Raw genomic sequence first — 25163 nt, forward strand, 5'->3', positions numbered from 1 at the left:
AAGCAAAGGTTATCTGACAAGAAATGCTGTGTTAAGGTTCTGCCGTTGGACACGTCCAAGTTTGCACAGCACAGGCAGGACAGGATTTGAATCCAATGTTAAAGCCTCTTAGTGTATTTTGGGAAATGAGCTGAAAACAGGTTTAGTTTTGGTATCAATCTCTGGATGTAATCCGGTCAGGAACTATCTTTTGGTTAAAAACAAAAACAAAAACAAAACAAAACCGACTGTTTCAGAAAAATGATGATTGGGCCACCATGCCGCAGCCATGGAGTGAGCCATTAACAGACCAGAGTGCCATTTGCAACTCTGCTAGGATAAAGGCAGCTCATCGTTCTTGCCAACAAATTGGTGTCTCCTCAACTTTCCTTCTCTCCGCTGATGCTGCCGTAACGGCCCTGTCACCCCAGCTCATAAGCCTGAGTCCTGCCAATCACATATGCTGCTTTCCTCTCCCTGCCATCTTACCTGGTCCATCTTCTAACTCATCTCGCTGCCCCTGCTTTAAGTCGGACTCTCATTTCCTCCTTCCTCTTGCTGGAAACTAGCAGGGGCCTATCCGTTAGTCCTTTCAACTTTACAGTCCTGCAATCCAGCCCAGACCTGCTTCCTAAGACCTCTACACATAAATTCCATAGAGCAGGGACCTTGTTTCTCTGCCTTGTTCGGTATTGCATCCCCAGGACCAAAAGCCCTCAATAAATATTAGTTGGATGAATGTGTCCAAAAGAACAGGCCTGATCTGGTACTCCCTTGCTCAGAAACCTTTATTGTCTTCTCACTTCTCATGCCGTAAGTCCACCCTCCCCTAGGACAATGTTCAAGGAGCTCCAGAGTGTGGGTCACCCTCTGACATTCAGGTAGTCACTCCCGTCTATGCTCCTTCAGGTGCTCTTTGTTCAGGCAAAAAGTTACTTTCCATGACAAGATCTTTTGTCTCTTTTCAGTGTCTGAACCTTCACTACCTCTCCCTGGAAAGCCATCCAGGCCATCTCTGCCAATCTAAATTCTACTGTATCTCTTAACTAGCTCTCATTCCCTTTTGTTCATGAAAGCTTTTCTGAAGATAATATTAAACATGTTATTTTGGGGGCACTTACTACCTGCTAGCCTACATTTTCTTCTGACAAAACCCTATAAGGTGATTGTGTTTATCTTCAGGTTAAAGTTTGTGAAACCAGGCTGGGCATGGTGACTCAGGCCTGTGATCCCAGCACTTTGGGAGGCCAAGACAGATAGATCACTTGAGGCCACAAATTTGAGAACAGCTTGGCCAACATGGTGAAACCCCGTCTCTACTAAAAATAAAATAGAAAAATTAGCCTGGCATGGAAGCACACACCTGTAATCCCAGCTACTTAGAAGGCTGAGGCATGAGAGTCCCTTGAACCTAGCGACAAAGGTTGCAGTAAGCTGAGATGGCGCCACTGCACTCCAGCCTAGGTGACAGAGAGAGACTGTCTCAAAAAATAATAATGTGAGTGAAACCAAAACTGAGATCTATTTTTAGGACTTGACCATGTTTGCACAGCACAGGCAGGGCAGGATTTGAATCCAGTGCTAGAGCCCCTGTCCTGCATCTGATTGACCCATTATCCATGCTGCTTGCTCCCTGTGCAGTTTTAGAAGTACAGAGGCTGCTAACAGGCAGCTAAGGGGCTGAATTCTGCTGTGGACAGGATTTTAAAAGTCTTCAAAAATCAGGAAAAGCTGAGCTCAGTGGCTCAGGCCTATAATCCCATCACTTTGGACGGCCAAGTGGTGGATCATTTGAGCCCAGGAGTTAGAGACGAGCCTGGCAACATGGCCAAAAAAAAAAAAAAAAAAAAAAAAAAAAAATGCTGGGTGTGGTGGCATGCATTTGTAGTCTCAGCTACTCCGGAAGCTGAGGTGGGAGGATCACTTGAGCCTGGGAAACAGAGGTTGCAGTGAGCTGTGATGGTGCCACTGCATTCCGGTGCCACTGCATTCCGCCTTAGGTTATGGAGCCAGATCCTGTCTCAGAAAAAGAAAAAGAAAAATCAGGAGCTCTCAGAAAAATGTGGATTTTGAGGTCTGGGCACGGTGGCTCACACCTGTAATCCCAGCACTTTGGGAGGCTGAGGCAGGCAAATCACAAGGTCAAGAGATCGAGATTAGCCTGGCCAACATAGTGAAACCCCATCTTTACTAAAAATACAATAATTGGCTGGGTGTATGGCATGTGCCTGTAGTCCCAGCTACACGAGAGGCTGAGGCAGGAGAATCACTTGAACCCAGGAGGCAGAGGTTTCAGTAAGCTGAGATCGTGCCACTGCACTCCAGCCTGGGCAAAAAAGGAAGACTCTGTCTCGAAAAGAAAAAAGAAAGAAAAATGTGGATTTTGAGCTTCTGAAAGACAAAGTTCTGGCAACACTGGGCCTGGATTCCAACATGGTCATGATTTCTGGGATGCCCTCTCCATAGGACCTATGCTCTCACCCAGCCTGGCCTGTGCAGGCATTTCTGTTTGTGTCCCTGATAGCTCCTTGTTGGCACCTGTCATAAAGCATTTTTCACTTTCTCTCTTGTCTCACCTTCCTGAGGCTGCAAGCTTCCTTTTTTATTTCTGTCTTCTCTGCTGTGTTTTTCCTCTCTCTAGCATGGAGTCAGTGCTTGGCATATCATAGACTCTCAATCATGTTTTTACTGAATTGAAATATAAGCTTGCAGATTTGCTAGTAAGTTCAACATTTAATACTGCTCCAAATACAGCTTTTGGGTTAATTTTAGAATAGCCAATTCTTAGTCCCATGTATAGAAAAATAGTAGAAGTCAGAAGCCAGTAAATAATCCCCCAGATTTTTATTCCTTTTGCGTTGGGTTACATCAGTGTTTTCATGAGATTCTCATTAGATGTTTGTTCTTGATTGGTCTGTTTTGGTAGATGAGGAAATCATATTTTATTTTCCCTATCAAGTCTTCCATGCTTCTAGGTGTGTCATCTCTCCATCTTTCTTATGCCTCTATTGTAGAATTTATCAGATAGTATCCTAAGGATTTGTTTACTAACCTGTTCCCTTATAGGCAGAGACTGTGCATTGTTCATTTTTGTCTCTCTCCCAGCCTAGGAGATAATAGGTGTTCAATACAGTTTCAATGACTAAATTATTCCCTGAAGTAGGTACACAATAGATAGAAGATGTATATTGAAATTTCTTTAGTCTGATGTGAAGGAACATAGATTCTACTTCTTCAAGTTAATCAGTGATATTGATAGTTTAATATAGTACTTTATATTTTTTTCAGTTAAAAATGTTAAGTCCTTAAACGGCAAAGAGATATTCTGTCAAATTCTTTTTTTTTTTTTAAAAAAAAAGAGGCTTTAGAAGTTTCTATGCTTTCTTCTTTTAACAGGCAGTAATTGGGATCATTAGCTTACGATTCTCTTTCCCACTACCTTCTAAGGTGAGCTGTAAGACCCAGGGAGCGCTTGTGTGTTTGATCTGAGACTGTTAGGCAGCCACAGTTCCTGCCTCAGCTCTGACTTTGTTGACCAAAACAAATAATCGCCATGGTACTTCATTTACTTAGTATCACTAAGCCCAAGATGGAAAAATCAGTAGCCATGCTTAAAACTGATTTAAAAAAAAAAAGATACACACTCTTGGCCAGGCATGGTGGTACACTCCTGTAATCCCAGTGCTTTGGGAGGATGAGGCGGGAGGATCACTTGTACCCAGGAGTTTGAGACCAGCCTGCGCAACACAGCAAAACCCCATCTCTATAAGAAAAAAATAATAATTTGTTTTGTAATTTAAAAAATACATTCTTTTTCACTTTCTTTTATTGGGCTATAGTAGATGTGTTACAGTGTCATTTCTTCCTTCAGTCTTCCACTTCCCAGCAGTTTTACTCTAATATTTTATTGCCTTAATGACACTCAAGATTTTACCTTACACTTCATGGCTTACACAATGTCATTCAAACACTCTAGAAATAAAGTAAGGACTAGCATTGATGGAATATTGCTCTGAGCCAAGCACTGGGGCAAGCATTTTAATTGGATCATTACGTTTGATCTGTCTAACAACCCTAAGAAATAGGGAGCACTGTTAACCCCAGTCTCACATCAGAGAAAGCTGAGGTTTAGAGAGGTTAAGGAACTCATGCAAAGTCAGTAAATCACAGAGTGGAATTCTAATTCAACAAGCATTTGCCCCTCTGCTATCCCAAAATTCTGCTCTTATAGACTGTTTGGCAGGAATTCCTCATCCAAAATGTACTAGTGACTTTTCCTAGAAGAGGTTCTTACCTTGGTGGCATGGGCTGCTATTATTTAATTATTATTAAAACATATGAGGGGAAGCTGAACATAGGTTCATTTTAAAATCATGCCCTTAGCAGCATTAGCAGAGCCTCCCACAGTAGCCATCAGCTCTGAATCCTCGAGCTTGCCTGTTTCATCTTTTGTCATCCAAGATTGATTTTGTATTGAACTCCATCTTGAATTTAACACCATAATTATTGGCACAAGAGAAATCAAGTCATTTTATTTACCAAAAGCAGATATAAATGTTTGAATGGTAGAAACCAGAGTGTCTCTTCATGTTTTCTCTCATATTTTAGTCTTAAGAAGGAAAGTGCAGCTTGAAATGCATAAACCAGTGTTCCATTTTTATACTTCTTATTGTGAGCAATCATTTCCTTTTTTTTAACTTGAGATCTTAATTTACAAGGGTCACTATGTGAGATTGTTTCCAGAAGCCAAATATTTTCGGTGACATATCTGTGAAATTATAAGTTTTGACAACAGAGTTATAAATAAGACTCTAATTAATTTACTTCTCAAGGTCCTCTCATATTACACACAGTTTGCAGATGAATAGTGAACATTTCACACTCCTGGGAGGAAGGAAATGGTACCAAGATGGCCGAGCAGGTGCCCTTGGTCATCAAGGCTCTTGACAGCTTCTCCACCAGCTTCCTCTAACTTCATTCTCCTTGCTATGGATTCTTGGCTTTAATCCAGCACTTTGATTTCTCATCTCTATGCAATAATTTGTGTGTTTCTGCATTCTGTGTTCTCACTTTCTCCAGGAAGTCTTCTTTGATTAATCTCACCTTCCCAATTAATCATTCCTTTGTTGAAGGTCTCCCCAAAGTTAATAGAGTCAGGATTCTCAAGTATTTGAAAATATTTTCATCTAGGGTATGTTCAACTCCTCAAGAGCATAAAAGTCCAGTATCTCTTCAAAAGTCTGGGCTGCTATACTCTGCACACGGTTGACACTCAGAAAGATGGACTAACTGACCAAATAAACAGAAGCAGAGCTTCTCTCACGATGAAGCTCTATGTACTTTGCATACAAATTGCTAAGGTATTGGGAATAATATCTCTATTCATATTAAAATTATGAAATCCAACAGCCTGAGTTTCTACCACTTAGAACCACACCAGATTTACTCCAAGTAGCAGCTTTTTCACTGGGAAAACCTGACTCAGCAGGTTTAAATTATTCCTTTTGAGCCACTTAACTTCTAAATTTCCCCATTCAGTGGCTTAAACTCGACTTTAATACTGCATGCACTAAAAAAAATTTGCATTTAATTACAGCAGTAGTATGTTTTCCTGTTGCCATCTGAAATATATTCATTATCGGTGTCAGGCTTGCATTGAGAGAGTTTGGTTATTTATATCTAAAAAATCAAATTCAACAAAGATAACTGAAGGCATGTAAGGAGGTTTTCCTGCTTTTTTATTGTAAGAGTATGCAGCCTGTAGAGACACAAATTCAAAATCTTGGCAAATCATACTTTCAATGACTGTTTGTCTAAAGATAAATGGATATGTGTAGAGAAAGTTATTTTAAGAATGATAAGTCAACATGAATTTTATTTTTGAAATGTACATATACATATATTTCCAATATGTGTATGATTCAAGAAAATATTGTGTGTGGCAAGTAATTACTGTAGCACTTCATGTGATGAAGAGATTTGAGCCTTGACAAAATTGTATTTAAAACTACCTTAAACGGGCCAGGCACAGTGGCTCGCCTGTAACCCCAGCACTTTGGGAGACTGAGGTAGGTGGATCACTTAAGGTCAGGAGTTCGAGATCAGCCTGGCCAACATGGTGAAACCCAGTCACTACTAAAAACACAAAAATTAGCTGGGTGTGGTGACACACACCTGTAATCCCAGCTACTTAGGAGGCTGAGGTAGGAGGATCACTTGAACCCGGGAGGCAGAGATTATAGTCAGCCAAGATCACATCACTGCTCTCCAGCCTGGGTGACAGAGCCAGACTCCATCTCAGACAACAACAACAAAAAAACCAAAACAAACTACCTTAAACCTTATTCCAAATCAAAGAACATTAAGATCTTATTGCACACTTATAATTACAGGGTTAAAATTGAGATTTGAGTTGCAAAAGGCTGCTTTTGGACACTCCTTGGATTATTCATTTTATTAAGATCAACTCATCTTCCTATTAGAATACCATGCTGTTGAGGCCTTGTGTGGAGAAGTTCAATACCTTTTGTACTTCCATGATAAATTAAGAATGAGGTGTCCCCCGCGATCTGCAAGTTGTTGAATGGTTTTAATCAGAGCCAGAGGCATTCCTGCTGCCCCAGGTAATGTCATGTGAATAAATGTTGATTTTATGAATCCTATGCCCTGTTGATCAAACCACATTCTTGTCTAATGTGCTGGTGAAACAGTAAAAGTTTCTTTCTCCAAAGGTGGAAGGTTGCCTACTTATAATTGATGTATTTTGAAGATCGATAGTGACCTTTGAAAGGTATTCATAAATCACTTACAATCAACCTGCAAATACAAAGTGAAATGAATAAATGAGACAAATCCTTGCCAAATTTTAACCACAGTTTTCACCATAAATACCGAGGTAATCCAAGAACTGCTCTCTTGGCCTAAATTACTGGGAAACATTATGCCGGTTTTCCCCCTCACTAAATATGCAGTTATATTGACATGAAGCTACTACTGCTGTTGAAAAGATCACATGTGTCTTAACTAGCAAAAGATGACAGGGTGATCAGAAGCACACCTGGGAGACATCTGCAGCCTAAAAGATCAGAATAATGAAATGCTGTATTGGAGGACACAAGTATTTAGGGAGCTTCATGTTCTTTACTGAGCTGGGTACAGTGGAGAAGGGGATATTTTAAAACACCCAACAATCACTGTCCTCAAGGTGTTTCTCACATTGCAGAAGCCATCTGCTAGCCCACAGACATAATGGACAATGAGAGGGCAGCAGAAACAAGTCAGGAGTACATCTCAGGCTATAGACAATCATCATTCTCAGAATTCCAAACAAGGAGAGATGAATCGACTGTAGCAGTGAAGGAGGGCTTCTTTCAGGCAATGGGCTTTGAGTTAAGTCTTAACGAATGAGTAGGAATTCCCCAGTTAGAGGTGAGGTGGAGAGGATGCTGCTTCGGGTAGAATGTGCAGTATGAGGGGACAGGCTGGGGAGTGTGATGTTTGCTCACAGGCCACATCTGACCCTCTTGCTAGAATTCAGCTTGTTGAGGAAGTTCAGAATTGGGCACTTTGCATTGGGACAAGGTGCTTCTACTGAATGTATTGCAGACAAATTTGTTTCATATTTCTCACAGAGGAATTATATAAATGGTAATTCTTAAGAGACAGTGGAGAATCCTGTCAGGAAGCTGGTACCAGAAAGATAAGGCAAGGGGGGTCTGATCTAGAGTACAGTGGTGATTCAAAAGGAATTTCAAAAGATATCATTCTACTAAATTTCTTGGGGCTAAAACCTCATAAATTAACTAGAAAATGAGAGTTATCCACAAAGCTTCTGAATGTTACCCATGAATTAAATTAGCAGAACATGTTTTAAGTATAGTGTACCTGCAGTTTGCCACAAGTGCCACTAGGTGGTGAGCACGCATTATTCGTGGTTTGAGATTAGCTGTTTCACATCTGATGAATGGCATTTTAAGAATGCAAATTCTGGCCAGGCTTGGTGGCTCACGCCTGTAATCCCAACACTTTGGGAGGCCAAGGCAGATGGATCACCTGAGCTCAGGAATTCAAGATCACCCAAGGCAATATAGTGAAATCCCATCATCTCTACTATAAATATTAAAAAATTAACTGAGTGTGGTGGAACACACCTCTAGTCCCAGCTACTTGGGAGGCTGAGGCAGGAGAATCACTGGAGTCCCAGAGGAAAAGGTTGCAGTGAGCCAAGATCGCTCTGCTGCACTCCACCATAGGCTACAGAGTGAGACTCTTTAAAAAAAAAAAAAAAGCTAATTAAATTAGATTTTCTTTGTTTATAATGTGTACAACTGGTTATTAATAGAGGAAATGGAACTATTACTCAGTTATGGTTATTGATTGTAGATAGTTAAGAACCTGTATAAATTGGAGTTATCAATACAAAACTACAGGACTCCCTATTTTATTTTAACTTTTTCTATTCAATACTCAGAAAACATCCTCGTTTAGTATTCAAACAGTGACAAGAATTTTTGGTAATAAATGACATTAAACTCTTTGGGTGCTTAGAATTTGAAATTATGCTGTATTCTAATATCTGAACTTACTGCTCTGGGTTAGAGCCTATGTCTTCTACTTGGATGAGTGCCACAATGTGTTAGATACTACCATTATCTGGCAGTATCTGCTACCACTGGGAAGCCCAGCAAAAGTGTATTACTTGCGCTGTCTCCCTCCTTCCCTGAGGTAAATATATTTTACCTCAGCCTGGAAAAATAGTGAGACCCCTTCACTACAAAAAATTTAAAAAATTAGCTGGATGTGGTGGTACACGCTTGTGGCCCCAGGTACTCTGGAGTCTGAGACAGGAGATTGACTTCTGCCCAGGAGGTCAAGGCTGCGGTGATCATGCCACTGCACTGCAGCCTGAGTTACAGAGCAAAATCCTGTCTCCAAAGAAAAGAAAGGAAAAATTTCACCTGACTGTAGCATCCTGAAGCCATGTCTATTGAGATTAGCCCCCTATCCTAGTGCCTGGCCTGGTCCCGAGTATGGGGTAGACTCTCAAGGAGTTAATGAACTTTTTCTGCAAGTTAAAAAATCATGTAGTGTCCTCTCCATGTTATCTCAGTAAGTCAAATACAACTACACAGTGTATTTGCCAGTAAGGTAATCAGAATTTACCTCTCTTCTCAGGAGTTCACACAGAGATCTTCATGGACTCTGTGTTCGTTGCAGTCTCTCATTTAAAATATGCATGCAAGGGTGTGTGTGTGTGTACACGCGTGCATGCATGTGTGTGTGTGTGTGTGAGTGTGAGAGGTTGGCATTTTGGTATTAATCTTTCAAGGTTAATTCAAGGCTTTAGTTATGCTAAACTCTCAGGGTTAATCTATATTTACAATTGCCTTTATCTATATAAACATGGGAATGCATATCACAACAGGATGCAAACAAAATATTTTTTTGAGACAGGGTCTTTCTCTGTTACCCAGGCTGGAGTGCAGTGGCACAATTTCAGCTCACTGAAGCCTCAGCCTCCCAGGCTCAAGTGAGCCTCCCACCTCAGCTTCCCAAGTGGCTGGGACCTCCTGGCTCGTGTGATCCTCCCACCTCAGCCTCCGAGTGGCTGGGACCCATGCCCAGCTACTTTTGTTTTTTTCGTACAGACAGGTTTTCACTATGTTGCCCAGGCTGGTCTCAAATTCCTGAGCTTAAGCAATCCTCCTGCCTCAGCTTCCCAAAGTGCTGTGAGTACAGACACGAGCCACTGCACCCGGCAGACCAAGTATTTGAATTTGGGACTGTGCTATCGTAGCAATAGTGTAAGTGATAGTGGTGGGTGAGGTGGCCATTTATTGTGTGTAATCTCATCTTTCCAATAACCAAGTACTACTAATCATGTTTTAGAGATAAAGAAGCTGAAGTTTAGATGGAATAAGTAAGGTACACAAGGACATAATGGTTAGCAAGGTCCAAACCCAGGGGTAGCAAGTTGACACCATCTGTCCAAACCCAAGGTGATTGGCTCTATAGCCTGTGCACTTGACCCAGTTGCTATACTGTCTGTCTCTACTGCTGTGTTGACTTCCCAGCTTGATAATCCATCCAGAGCAATAAAACAGAAACATTTATTCAAACATATATGGACTTAGATACCTTAGATACAACGCACACATAATACTTTAAAGTCTCTTTTAGTGTAGCAATTTTGGTGGAAATTGCCACTTAAGAAAAATTCTGCTTAATCTATTCATAGTTTAGAAATTATCCATGACCTTCCTATACTGTAAAATACTCAACTGGTTTGGCCATTTATATAGTCAGAGTAAAACTGTTCTCTTTTCTAATGTATATTATATACTCAATCCTGTAAATCAAAATGAATATCACTTAATTAGAAACATAATGTAGGCCCAACCCAGTGGCTCATGTGTATAATCCCAGCATTTGGGGAGGCTAAGGTGGGAGGACTCTTGAGCCTAGAATTTCAAGACTGGCTTGGGCATCATGGCAAGACCCTGTCTCTTTAAAAAAACAAAAAAATTAGCCAGGCATGTCAGTGCACACCTGTGGTCCCAACTACTTGGGAGACTGAGGTGGGAGGATTGCTTGAGCCAGGAGGTTTAAACTGTTTTGAGACCCTGTCTCAAAAACAAAACAAACCTAAAAAATGTAGACAAATATGTGGTTAAAAGTATAAAAAGTGACACTATAGAGCCCCACAGCAACTAGTCTGGGTCTCCAAAGAGTCTTGAAAAGAGAACCAGGTCTGTGATACAGCCTGGCAAGGAAATGGGTAACTCCATGCCCTCCTGGTGGGAGTGGAAACTGTACAGTCTTTTTTGGAGGGCGATTTGGCAGTAAGTACCAACATTACAAAAACACAAATTCTTTGGCCGAGCAGTTCCACTTCTAGAAGTGTGTAATACAGATATACTCATACATGTCACTGATCACGTATACAAGGTGTTCTTTGCTTCTACTTTTTTGGTGGTAGCAAAAAACTGATGAAGAACCTAAATATCTGTTAAGAGAAAACTGATTAAATAAACACTGGTACATCAATACCATAGGCCAAGATGCAGTTGGAAGAATGAGGAAGCTTTCAACACTGATATGGAACCATCTCTAAGAAATATGGTTAAATAAGAAAAAAGAGAATGGAAATATTTATCATATGCTACTATTTGTGCCTTAAAAATGAAAAAAGGAAGCTGGGCATGATGGCTCACTCACGTCTGTAATCCTAGCGCTTTGGGAGGCCAAGGTGGGAGGACTGCTTTAGGCAAGGAGTCCAAGACCTAACTGGACAAAATGGTGAGATCCTATCTTTCTGAAATACACAAAAATTAGCCAGGTGTGGTGGCACATGCCTATAGTCCCAGCTACTTGGGAAGCTGAGGTAGGAGGATTGCTTAACCCAACAAATTTACATGTTTAATATAACAGATTCCAGATCGGGCCTGACTTCTTTATTGAATCCCATCATCTGCCACAGTGTTTGACACATAATAACCACTTGCTTAATAATTACACAAAGATTAATAAGTAGAATAGATACTGGAAAGATATACCCTAAAATGTTAATCATGTTTACCAGATTTTTTTTTTTACTCTTTCTATGTTTGTGTTTATTTCCCAAGTTTTCCACAATAAAGTTATTACTTTATGATTGGAAAGAAATACATGTTTTAAGACTACATCCTAAAAAAATATTCATGCTTTTCATGCCATGTCTGTCTACAGAGGAATGAACAGCTATTTTAATGAGTACCAGTGAGTGTTTGCATATCAGCAGTGCTCACAGAAATTCTGGAAAGGATGTGGTGGTGATATGTAAGTGGCAGCTGGTACATTTAGTGCACACTGGAGGTACATGAAGGGATAATTTGAATGTTAATTACAATATCACTCTACACGTATGAGAGATCACAAAACTAGGATTGGTGGGGTTATTTGATTGAACAGACTTGTATAAGCATTGAGGTATTTTCTGTAATATTAGATGTGATTTTTGTTCTTTCCAAGTTTATGACTACAGACATACCTAGGTTCTGGTCCTCACCAGCTACTTACATACTCCGTGACCTTTCTAATACTATATTTCTTTATCTGCAAAATGAGGCTAATAATATGGTTTTTGCAGGGGTGTTTGTATACTGTATGTCTAAGGCAAGTGAGAGGGTTAGCACAGTGCCTGGCCTATCAAAGGCTCTCAGGATGCCTCTGTCATGTTTCTGTTTCTCCCACATTCATCACTGAGTCCTGGATGTGAATGAAGAACTAAACATTGGTTTAGAAATAGGGAAGGGGCTTCTTTTCTAATCGGATATTTTCTTTAATCCTACTAATGGTCTTTTAAGATATGGATTATCCCATTTTATTGACTCGAGAAGGGAATATTACCTGTGACCATCCTAAGACCCCAGCAATTAGCAGCTATGCTGTGCTGATACAAAATACACACAGACCCATTTTGTGACCTCTAAAATTTTGTTCTAAGGAAAGATGATGGCAATCCTGTGTTGACTGTATTGCTGTGCTTGAGGACACTGGATAACTTATTACATTAGTATGGGTTTTGGATGTTTGCCTAAAGCCACAAACCTTTTGATGTCCACCTTCTAGCCCTGAGAAATACCTCATCACTCAAATAATTCCTGCAAGTAAGAGAAAGCGGGACATAATAGAAAATTATTTGCTCTTCCTTGTTCTCTGACTTCGGTTACATTAAATTTTTTTTGAAATAGTAACTTTTCAAAATGATGTTCCAATATGTGTTCCAAATAATTTTTAACACTCTCTAACACAACTAGCTTGCTTAAATAATGAAGTAGATGAGAATGATAAAAATTGCCATATTTGGAATAGATAAAATTACTCTAATTATGCAAACTTCAACTTTAAATTTAAACACTATAGGCATAAAATTTTAATATATAAAAATAATTTTATAAACCATACCTGAATCATTTGAATATTTTTTTAAGTGTCTTAGTCTGTTCATGCAGTTGTAACAGAATGTCATAGACTGAGTGGCTTATAAACAACAGAAACTTATTTCTCATAGTTCTGGAGGCTAGAAAGTCCAAGATCAAGGCTCTGGCAATTTCAGTGTCTGATGATAGCCTGTTTCTGGGTTCCAAAGACAGCTGTCTTTCAGCTGTGTCCTCGCATGGCAGAATGGGGCAGAAGAGCGCTCCAGCGTTTATTTTATAAGGGCACTAATCCCATTTGTAAGAATTCCACCCTCATGATGTAATCACCTCCCAAAGGCCCCCACCTCCAAATATCATAACATTGGACATTAGTTTTCAATATATGAATTCGGTGGGGGTGGGATGTGACCATAAATATTCAGTCTATAGCACCAGGATGATTTGACTGATTTTTTCAGGGCTAAAAATTGATTACATTTCTTAAGTGAATTGAATACTTGTCAATAGCTGGGGGATGGGGGAGAGACAGCGAGGGGTTGGGAGGGATAATGAGGGGACAAATACCAGATATAGGTGATGGGGGCATGAAGGCAGCAAATTACCTTGCCATGTATGTACCTATGCATCAATCCTGCAAGATCTGCACATGTACCCCAGAACCTAAAGTACAATAAAAAAAAAAAAAAGAAATACACAAAGCTTTAGAATCAGGGGTGTCCAATCTTTTGGCTTCCCTGGGCCAGATTGGAAGAAGAAAAATTGTCTTGAGCCACACGCAAAATACATTAACAATAATGACCACTGATGAGCTAAGTAAAAAAAAAAAAAAATAAAATAAAATAAAATTACAAAAGAAATCTCATAATGTTTTAAGAAAGTTTATGAAGTTGTGTTGGGCCACATTCAAAGCCATCCTGGGCTGTATGCAGGCCACTGGTTGGACAAGCTTGCTTTAGATGGTTGCATACTTTATCCTAGCAGAATAAAATAATAACAGTTTACACTCTTAAAATTGCCTGTCAATGAATCCTCTATGGAATGTAATAATACTGTCTTTTAATATTTCTTAAAACCGTGTTTAAGAGTAGTTGCTAAGAACTAACTTTTCCCCTAACTAATAAAACTCACAGGACATTTGCCATTAAGTAGCTTTCTATAAAATGACCTTTCCGGAGTAATGCTACCTGTTATCACTGATTTTACATTTTTAATTGAATATTGCCCATTATCTCTGCCAAGGTAAAAGAATAAATAAATGCTAATTTACTAAAGAAAAGTATCTAAATGATTCTCAGAAATAGAAAAACAAGAATGTAAAAAGTAGGAGGGTTTTGACATTTAGACTAATAAAGTGAATAATAAAATCCTTTAATGTTAATTTATAACATTGTCTTTGTTTTCCCCAGCTATCTGTCTGTCTGCCGAATGGTATTTCTATTTGTATTCTGCATAGCAGCAGTTTGGCTCAGATAAATCATCTAATTCATAATACTGGTAGATGTGCCAAAAAGTCACACAAACCAGAAGGTTCAAAATAATTTCTATCAACTCTGCACAGTATGTTTGAGGAAGAGCAGATTGTTGTAACTTTCATGCTTACAATCAGGGAGCATTCATAAACAGAGGCATTTAAACGTTTGTGTGTATCTGACATCACAGAAACATCAAAAGTCAGGTAGGAAAAGTCAATATTTATTGTAATCTATCTTTCAGCGCTCACAGATAATTAGAATAACAGACAATAGTAATAAAATGGTAATAAGTAACATTTTTGAGAACTTACTACATACTAGGCAGTGGTCTAAACACTTAAAAAATTAGGACTAATTGATTAAATTGCTTAAGCAAATAGAGTACTTTGAAGAAATATACAAACCTTTAGACTGGGGCTGGGGGAACAATCTTTTGGCTTCCCTGGGCCACAATGGAAGAAGAATTGTCTAGGGCCACATTACCAAAACAATCAAAACAATCTTAAATTCCCCCATTAGACTTAAAACAGTCCTAAATTAAACTCAGACCAATCCTGAATTCCCCCAAGTATGTAGAGATTTATTAAGCTCTGCAAGAAACTATACCAAAAAAATTTTTTTCTTTGTCCTCCTGGAATGTATACTCAAAGAAAAGAAGTAAAAGTAAGATCACCCTCTCTTGCAGTGGCAGGATTCTCAATTCCTTTCTATTGGAGTTCTTCTTACATTTTTAACAGTGGTACTTGATTTTATATTGGTCAAGTTCTCCTGCAGTTTGTGTGTGTGCGCGTGTGTGTGTGTGTCTGTGTGTGTGGTTTGTGTGGAGTGTGTGTGTGTGTCTGTGTGTGTGGTTTGTATGGGTGGAGAATGTGTGTGTGTGTGTGTGTGTGTGTGTCTGTGTGTGTGGTTTGTATGTGTGGAGTGTGTGTGTTCCCCTGACTGGAGATGCTAACAACTATGATCCAGAACTCAGAGTATTTATGATTTTCTTATAGAGATTCCCAAATGGTGACAAATATCCACTTCAAATTTCCTTCTGAAACATCTGGGAATAGGGTGTTACAAGGAAGAACAGGCCTCAAAGAATGGGTAAAGGGCAAGTTACAGAGAGCTGCCAGGGGCACTTTCATGAAATGTCCAATGAGCTCTTCCTTCTATAAGGCATGGCTTTAAAACCTGTCTTCGTGTCACCATTTCTTTCTGGTTTCTATTGAAAACATCTCCTCCTCCTTACTTGATGTAGGAATCTGTAGCACAAACAAGACTGAGGTGAAAGTCCGTTGGGAACATAGATTTGAGGGATGTGAATTTGAAGAGCCAGGACAAGACAGTACACTTGACTAAACCTGCAGCAGCTTGCTGTGGGACAGTGATAACCTTTCTTCACGCTCTAATGTGACCAGTTGGATGTCAGTAGTTCTAGAAATCAACACAGACCCTTCTTGAGAGCAGGAATACATTCCCAGACAGACAATCTAAATCTGGTGGGGCTGTTCACCTACTTTAGAGACTTATTTTTCCACCATGCCAGCAGAATGAGGCACATTTAAATTACCTGTGTCCTGCTCTGGTTCTAGATTGTTTATCCAGTTACTTAAGCAAGGATTTTGGAAGGATTTTGGAAATCAGAAGAGCCAGGAATAAAAAGTAGGAATTGGTCAGAAAGGAAAAACAAGAGTCATGTTTCCTTGTTCTTCTGTGACGACTGCTGGGTGTTGGTTCTGGTGCAGGATAGATCACAGTTCTGCTGGGACAGAGCCTGGAGGGGTAGAGTCTTCATCCAAAAGAAGGGTCTTTTCTCTCAAGATACACTGTTGAACACAACACTGCTTTAGATATTTTAATAATAAGGTATGTGACATCTTTTATAACTTTACAAATGGGGAGTCAAAGGATTGGATAGGCAAGATGGATAAAATTTCAAAGTTTATTAAGGCCATTAAAGAGATAAAATGCAAAATCAGCAGTGAGTAGAAATATATAGTACTCAAATACGTCACCCTATAGTCTATGAACAGCCCTCAGAAGGAAAATGTCATTTCCCAGTGAAATCAGTTTCATGCCTGCTGCTGTCTCCATCACGCTTTTCCACCAGCCGCTACTCCTGCTCACTCTCAGCTAATGGTTTTGTCTCCCACATCACTGAGAGAAACAGAAGCAATTAGAAATGTCCATATTTTCACATCTTTCTGTCACCAAAGCCAAGATCTATTTCCTCTGCACTACTCTCTTCCCTACCCTTGGTGCCTGAGTAAGAGGTATTCCTGCTTCTCCCCTCCACTTGAACTCTGTCTTCCCAAACACATTGTTCCTGAAGTTAGTTCCCCTTTTCTGCAGCATCCTTTCTCCCTTGTGCTAGATCATCCTAAAAGCAAGTAAATATGCTGTAGTGTTGCCCTTCACAAACTGTAACGTACATACATGTTACCTGGAGAGCTTGTTAAAAATCACAACTGGGCTGGGCGCAGTGGTTCATGCTGGCAATCCCAGCACTTTGGAAGGCCGAGGTGGGTGGATCACAAGGTCAGAAGTTCAAGACCAGCCTGGTCAAGATGGTGAAACCCTGTCTCTACTAAAAGTCCAAAAAAAATAAGGCAGGTGTGGTGGCACACATCTGTAATCCCAGTTACTCAGGAGTCTGAGACAGGAGAAATGCTTGAATTTGGGACGCAGAGGTTGAAGTGAACCAGGAATCATGTCACTGCACTCCAACTGGGCGACAGAGAAAGACTCCGTCTCAAAGAAAAAACAATCCCAACTGGAGTTATAGGTCTCTAGTATTTCTCTTTTAAAATAAAATCCCTTCTCTTGACCCCAGACATGTACTCTCCAGGACCATCCCCATTTTTCAGCAACCCTTCACAGCAAAACTTGCAGAAAGGTTTTTTCAGTGAATGCGTTTACTTTTCACTAACATTCTCTGTTCAGTCTCTCCAAAGCTTCCATCCCCATCACTGAACTGAATGCTCTTGCCAATGTCACAATAAATTGCATTTTCAAAATCCATCAGCACTTTTCTGCTGTCTTTCTTGACCTCTTGGCAGTTTCAGAGAGGTCACTCCTTCCTGAAATATTTTCTTTCAACTTCTATGATGCCTCTTCCTAGTTTTTCTCCTACCTCAGTCTTTTTCAGTCGTCTTTGCTGAATCCTCCCCATGTGTTCAACAGCTACGTTTTTTTGTGCCTCAGGGTTCTGTTCTGGCTCTCTGCATATATTCTTTCCCTGGGTGACTCCTCCTATTCCCATAATGTTAAGGACCTTCCAAATACCAAAGACTTTCAAATCCGGAACTCTGGCCCTGACTCAGAGATCCATCTACCAATTGATCTCGCCTCTTGGATCTCCAACAGGCACCTCATACTTTTTCACAGCCCAAATACAACTCTTCATCTTCCCTTTTCCCAAGCTTGATCCTGCTCCACTCTTCCCTAGTGCAATAAAGTCAGCCTTGGCCAGGCGTGATGGCTCATGCCTGTAATCTCAGCACTTTGGGAGGCCAAGGCAGGAGGATTGCTTGAGCACAAGAGTTTGAGACCAGTCTGGGCAACATGGCAAGATGCCATATCTACAAAAAATAAAAAATTAGCTGAGTGTAGTGTCATGTGCTTGTGGTCTCAGCTATTCAGGAGGCTGAGGTGGGAGGATTGCTTGAGCCCAGGAGGTTGAGGCTGCAGTGAGCCATGTTTGCACCACTGTATTGCAGCCTAGGTGACAGAGTGAGACCCTGTCTCAAAAACCTATCAGTCTCATTTACCCAGTTGCTCAAGCCAAAAATATAAGCAATTCTCTGATTTGTTTTTCTTGGCTTCCACATTCAATCTAGTAATATGTCTATGGTGACTTTACTTTCAAAACCTCTTGAATATGTCCACACTGGTTTAAGCTATCTTCTTTTCGAGGGCTACTATAGTAGCCTCCTATCTTGTTTCCCCTCACAGTATATTCTACCTAAGTAGTCTTTTAAAAATGTAAATTCTTCTGTGTAAGAGCAATTTAACAAAACAAATAAACAAAATGTAATGTTCTTCCTCTGGTTAAAAGATTCCAATGGCTTCCCATCATGCATGGAATAAAATTTCTACTCCTCATTCTGGCTTACAAGCATCCCTCTTGGCACTGCCTATTTCTCTGTCTTCCTGTGCTCCCCCTTCATTGGCTGCCATGTTTCGCCATCCTTTGTTTTCCTCAAGCAAGTTGAGCTTGTTTTTTGTACTACGTGCACTTCTGGTTAATTCTTTCCCATCATTCTGATCTTGTGCAGGTTCGTTCTTGTATACTTCCAGGTGATCCTCACTCATTCTTCTCTTGCAAATCACATTCCTTTGGGTATTTGGCCAATGGGAGATACTGGAATGAGACTTGGAAAAGGGAAGAAGGAAAAAACAGGACAATTCCCTCTCTTCTCTGATTCTCCCTCCTCCCCCTAGATAACTCTCCCTGGTTTCAGGAGCATTATCCAGCAGTGACTAGATGACTGGGTCTCCTCTGTGGTTCAGCTCTCCACCAGGCAGGTCCCTCCATAATCCCAAATACCATACTGCTGAACACCCATTCCATGGTGCCACTGCTCCCACACAGCTGGTCCATGTGGTCATGATCTGGGCCCCAGTAACCTCCCTCTGTTGGTGGCTTTGGGCATTGCTCATATCTGCCACACTCTATTTGATGCTCAATTCTTCCATCACCTGTGTAGCTGCTTCCCTGTGTTCAATTCCCTTTGTTTGAAATACTTAGAGTAGTTTCTGTTTTCCTGACCAAAACTGTTCTCAACTACAGAGTTTCATCATCACAGCAGCCCTCACTGACCACTGGGTCACTGTCCAGCACATGCACCCATTTCAGGTCTCTTCATTGCGTTTTATACTCTCTGCTGTTTTTCTTGTTTATTTGTCCATATATTTGCTTGGTGCTATCTTGCTTAGAACTCTATCCCCAGACCCCAGTATCCTGAGAGCCTAGAATAGTGATATGTAGTTGGTGTTCAATAAATATTTATTGAGTAAATGACTAAAAGAAAACAATTGAGATTTGGCTAAACAAAATACTATGCAAATAAAAGGATGTAATGAATGAAGTGAATGATAAGCAGGCCCCTAAATAGAAACTCTAGCCAGTGGAGGAAGGAAAATGAGAGAGAGAAATCAGGCAGGAAAAATGAAAATATTACCCTTTGGGAAGAAAGACAATGGGTGAGGAGAAGAAAATTAGTATTTATATAATATCTACTAGCATGCCAATTGCTTTACACACATGATTTCCTTCTGTTCCCATCAAGTCTATCAGGTAGATATTATCTCTGTATTACTGAATAGCAAACCCAGCATCTGAGAGGTCACATGGCTGGTAAAAATGCGCAACAGGAGTTAAGCCTACAACATCCCTTGGCTTGATTAGGACAGGCCCAAGAAAGTACATCGTAGCCTCAATCCATGCCCTTGCCACGTTTATTGTAAATGCACAACTTTAAAATGCAGATACATAAACTATCATTTCTAAAGAAGTTGCTTTATCCTGTTAAACCAATAGCCATCCCTAGTTTAAGAATTTGACACACTTTTCCAGTTGATTACCATCTTTTTCTTGCCTTTTCTCCTTCAAATAAATTGAAAGACACCATGATCCACACCTCTAAATAACCAACATTATCATAAGCTAAACAAAGTGGGCCTTTGGAAATTTCTTCCAGGTTGACCTCAGAATGAGCCTGTTTCAGTGATTTACTCTGCAGTAAGGAAGGGGGTTTAGGGGATAGGCCTACCCCATATATCAGCAGCATCCCATAGAGCACTAGGTTGTTATTCAGGTATGTGATACATATGGCATCAATAGAGAAAGATGGCCTAGTTTCCCTCAAATTTGCCAGGCTCTTTATTTGTACTGACATCTGCTATGTTTTGTTGAATTTCATTGAAGAACCCTGTTATCTTAAGGAGGACAATTGAATTCTCAGTCCTGTTCTGGGGTTCCTACATTATGCCAAGGTCTGAAAATGGTGGATGATGTTACTGTTTTGCAACTTATAAGGAAATTGGGAAAGCAAATCATTTTTTTCCTAATGCTAATTTCTCTTATTTGGTGGATTCAGGTCAGGCTTTTAACATAATTTGACATTGTTTTTTTCCTGACTTGTTCTTAAGACCGTTTCCTCTCCCCAAACGTCATGCTCGAAGACACTGACGACTTACAGCAAACAAACAAATCGTGGAAATTAAATAGCAATAAAACTGTTGTTGGCTTCATATAAAAATATAATTCAGTATTTAAATGATGATTATTTCCAGAAACTTGGCAATTGTGACCATACAAATGATGAAATTGATTCCAGTCACAGTCCATCTTTGTTTGGAAAGGAAATAGCAGTAGTGTTTGAAAAATGGATTATTAAAGACCTCGGTTTGCTGAAGGTGGCTCATATCTTCTATTTGCTAACACAGCATCTTGTTGGGGAAAAAAATAATAAGTGCAGCTTTTCCCTATCCCAGATTATTTTCACTCCAGATCTTTAGAGCAGGAAATAAAAAACAGCTAATGGTCATGGGGCATGTGGATTTCGTTTAAGCAAAGCTGAACCCTGGTCCTGCTGACCACCTCCTCTTTCCTGTGCTGTTTTGTCTATGCTAGCCTTAGAATATGTCAACAAATCTCTTTTAAGCTCAGATGGGGAGAAGGATGGTGATTCTCTCTTTCTGTAAGGGAGTAATTTACAACAGATGTGCCTTTTTAGAAAGGTACAAGTTTGTCTTGTAAAATATTTGTAAAGAAAAATAGCCTCTGGATTTCACAAAGTAGTCCGTCCTTGCTTGTAGACATGTCACAAAGAGCACTGTTTTTCTAATACTAATATGATTCTTTTCTCATACAATTTGATTATAACTCAAGGTTAGTTTTGGGGAAGGCCCAAGTTTAAATACCTAAAACAGTGTACAGAAAAAATGCTATATGGGACTCGACAACTTTTTGACAGTGACCTGAAAGAAGCCCAATTTCAACCATGAGACGTGGGTTATAGTCCCAGGAACTCTTTTTAATGAGTAATGAAATCTTAGCTTCTCCAAGCCTCAGTTGCCCTGTCTGTAAAATGGAGGAACCATATGATCCTGCCATCTCAAGTGAAAAGATAAATTTAAAATGCTTTATAAGCCATAAAGTCTGTAAAGTCCTAAAATGTGATTATTTTCATAACAAATCTATTTAAGAAAAAAACTTTGAGGGCCCCATACCTGCATATGTGACTTTTTGTAACTTATACAAAAGACATAATCATAATAAAAGGATCAAAATCTTTCTTTGGTTAAAAACTGCACTAGTGGCCGAGCGCGGTGGCTCATGCCTATAATCCCAGCACTTCGGGAGGCCGAGGCAGGTGGATCATGAGGTCAAGAGATCGAGACCATCCTGGTCAACATGGTGAAACCCCATCTCTACTATACAAAAATTAGCTGGGCATGGTGGTGCGTGCCTGTAGTCCCAGCTACTTGGGAGGCTGAGGCCAGGAGGCAGAGGTGGCAGTGAGCTGAGATCACACCATTGCACTCTAGCCTGGGTAACAAGAGCGAAACTCTGTCTCAAAAAAAAAAAAAAAAAAAAAAAAAAAAAACTGCACTAGTAAGTATATTAGCAATAGAACTTGTGCTATTTAAGATTAAATAATTCTGGCACTGATTCAGCCACAAGGCTTATTGAAGCACATCTCACTGATTCTGATAGAGTTTTAACTGAATAAGCATTAACAGATAAAATCACATGATGAAAGGCATGCATCTTATGACTATAACCAGTGGTCTACAGAGGACATACAGCTTCCAGTGGGTGGGGACTTCTCTAAACTTTCTGGTAAAGTGCCATTTTTCTTTTTCTTTCTTTCTTTTTTTTTTTTTTTTTTTTTTTCTGAGATGGAATTTTACTCTTGTTGCCCAGTCTGGACTGCAATGGCATGATCTCAGCTTGCTGCAACCGCCACATACCAGATTCAAGCAATTCTCCTGCATTAGCCTCCCGAGTAGCTGGGATTATGGGCATGCACCACCATCCCTGGCTAATTTTGTATTTTTCATTAAGACAGGGTTTCTCCATGTTGGTCAGGCTGGTCTCAAACTCCCAACCTCAGGTGATCCCCCTGCCTTGGCCCTCCAAAGTGCTGGGATTACAGGCATAAGCCACCATGCCAGGTGCATTTTTCAAGTCCCATTATCTCAGAGGAGAATAAGTACAACAGGAGGCACCCTAGGAGAGTGAGCCCAGGTTGAGGCAGAAGTTTGAGGAGGATCTTTAGGCACCTGGTCTTTTGTTTCTTCAAGTTGGGAATGAGAATGATATCCATTACACTTGTGTGATGATTGTAAGGATCATATATGATGATACATATGACAAAGAAGTTTTAAAAGCATGAAGTAATATTCCTGAGATGTATCATAAGGGATACATTTCTGTTGTCTTTATTAGGATTTAATATAATTTAACTTTTAAAAGTGTAGGATTTCCTTTTTCAGTCTCTTCAAATTGTTAATAATAAAAATGGCTAATATTTACCGAGCACTTCCTATGTTCCAGATATTTGTGGATTTTATGGCTTTAATGGATTAAACTAATTTAATTTTATAACCATCACAAAGGTAGTTTGAATTATTATCCTTATTTTAAAGATGAAGAAGTTAATAAATTGCTCAAAATCACCTAGCTAAGAAAATGATGGAAGCAGCATTTGAACCACACTTAGCAAGACAGCCAGTTATTAAAAAATGTACTCATCTTCTAAATGTGGTCATCTAGAATTATAGAGTGCCCACTGCCTTCTATAAATTCTCAATTGCCTTCTCAGCTCCACACTTGAACTTTCAACCATGTTCAAACACATGTTTGAAAATGAAGTAAACAGAAACTTCAAAAGAAGTTCTTTTAAAACCAACGTACATCTGCAACTTTTTCATTAGAAGTTGAGATTTCAGAAACACACACACACAAACCTAATCCAGATTTGCTATCTGGATTCAGAAAGGAGCTCAGTATTTCTGAGTTCACTCAAGCTTTGGTGTTCTCACTCAATCTTTAACTAGTGAACCCGTAGAAAGAACAGGAGAAATTCTACCCACCAACCATATTCTCAGAAAAGCTTTCAAATGACTCTAAAGGGCAAAGAGACTATTCTCAGCCCTTTTTATCTTATCTGTAAAATGAGTGAATCTAACCAGGAGAGATTTTAGGAAACAACCTTATTTCACCATTTTTTTTTTTTTTCTTTTCAAATGAGGTCTAAGGACAGGCAGTGACCTGTAATCCTGAGTGTGCTTTCACATTTTCTTGTGCTTTATTTTCAACATAATTCACAGGTTCACATGCTTTCACTTTTTCAAAACCTTTCCACAATCTCTTCATTTTGATATTACAGAAAACTTTCGAGATAAATTCTTATCTCAAAAGTTGTGTTATCTTTGTTGAAAGTAGCCTTTGTTACTTTTTCTCTCTGGATACTTGGGAGCCTCAGCCTCACAGCTTCTGTTGTGGCTTCTACCAAGGTTAACCTAGCTCCTCTTTGGCTCTTTCACTTGGAGTCCATCTGAAAGCAGAACTTCTGGGACAAAAGCCTGAGACAAGATAACCTATAAGGCCCCTTTTTCCTGCCTCCTGGTAAGACAATTAAGTTGAAGGTTTTGATATTGATATATAGTTTTTTTAAGACCTTTAAAATACAGGTCCCTGGGTGTCCTTGAGAGATCTGTTCCAGAACCTCCCATGGATACCAAAATCTGTGAATGCTCAAGTCTCTGATGTAACTGCCCATTGGCTGAATCCATGGATGCAAACTGACTATGTGGAGGGCTGACTATATTTGCAGGATGGTTAAAAAGGGTTTTCTTAGCTGAGTGTGGTGGCTCACACCTGTAATCCCAGCACTTTGGGACATCAAGTTAGAAGGATTGCTTGAACCCAGGAATTTGAGACTAGCTTGGGCAACACAGCAAGACCCTGTCTCTACCAAAAAAAAAAAAAAAATAGCCAGATATGATGATGCACACCTGTGGTCCCAGCTACTTGAGAGGCTGAAGTTGGGGGAGGATTGCTTGAGCCCAGGAGGTTGAAGCTGTAGTGTGAACTGTGATAGAGCCACTCCACTCCAGCCTCGGCAGCAAAGCGAGACCTCATCTCAAAGCAAAAGTTGGGGGCGGGGGGTGGAGTTCTTCAGTCTTTGACTCCAGGGTACTCTCCCTCCTGAGAACAGGTCCATCTGCATTGCTGGATGCTTGGTGTAAGGTTTATTTATATTTGATGAAAAATCTTTGCTGAAGTAGAAGTTAACATGGTTAGCAAGTTTTGTTTCTGTCTTGATTTTATGTCTTTTGTATTTCTGACCAGAGATATTTTCCTTTCCTATCTCATAGTCAACTTCTCAAAGTCTCCTCATCTTCTCTGCCTACATCAGAGTATCTCTTTTACATGTTTTCCTCTCCCTCTTCTCCTTTGTCTCTTCCTCTCTCTCTCTCCGTTTTTCCTTTCTTCTTTCTTTCCCTTTCCTCCCTTTTTTTCCCATTCTTTCCTTCATAGCTTTTATCATAAGTCTTAGAGTGCCAGCTGCCACTTAAAAATGCCTGTATTTTGCATTGTTTGGCCCAGAGAATATTTCTCTCTAAATTCTTTTTACTTTACAATCGCCTTTAAAGTTGCATGCAAATTACATGTATAAGATTGAGCCAACAAGGTAAAGCACAACTAAATGCCATTACAAATTACATAGTAGAAATGAGCTCTGAAAGCATAAGGCTATCTTGCAAAAGAGGAAGCAAAAAATTAAAACCA

The 25163-nt window shown here is 39.9% G+C and overlaps 1 protein-coding gene across 18 annotated transcripts in view; it reads left to right on the plus strand.

Annotated features, from left to right (window-relative positions):
• Window positions 1-25163, plus strand: part of MCTP1 (multiple C2 and transmembrane domain containing 1) — a 591199-nt gene that overhangs the window by 547476 nt on the left and 18560 nt on the right. The window contains exon 20 of one of the 18 annotated variants that reach the window (XM_074383532.1): window positions 6462-13404. The exons of the other annotated variants lie outside the window; for them this stretch is intronic. Within the exon in view, the coding sequence (XP_074239633.1) occupies window positions 6462-6527 (66 nt within the window). The 3' untranslated portion in view covers window positions 6528-13404. Of the gene's footprint in view, window positions 1-6461; window positions 13405-25163 lie in introns of those variants that run through there. 18 annotated transcript variants of the gene reach the window in all.

The sequence above is a fragment of the Saimiri boliviensis genome, chromosome 1, assembly GCF_048565385.1.
Source record: "Saimiri boliviensis isolate mSaiBol1 chromosome 1, mSaiBol1.pri, whole genome shotgun sequence".
Taxonomy (NCBI): domain Eukaryota; kingdom Metazoa; phylum Chordata; class Mammalia; order Primates; family Cebidae; genus Saimiri; species Saimiri boliviensis.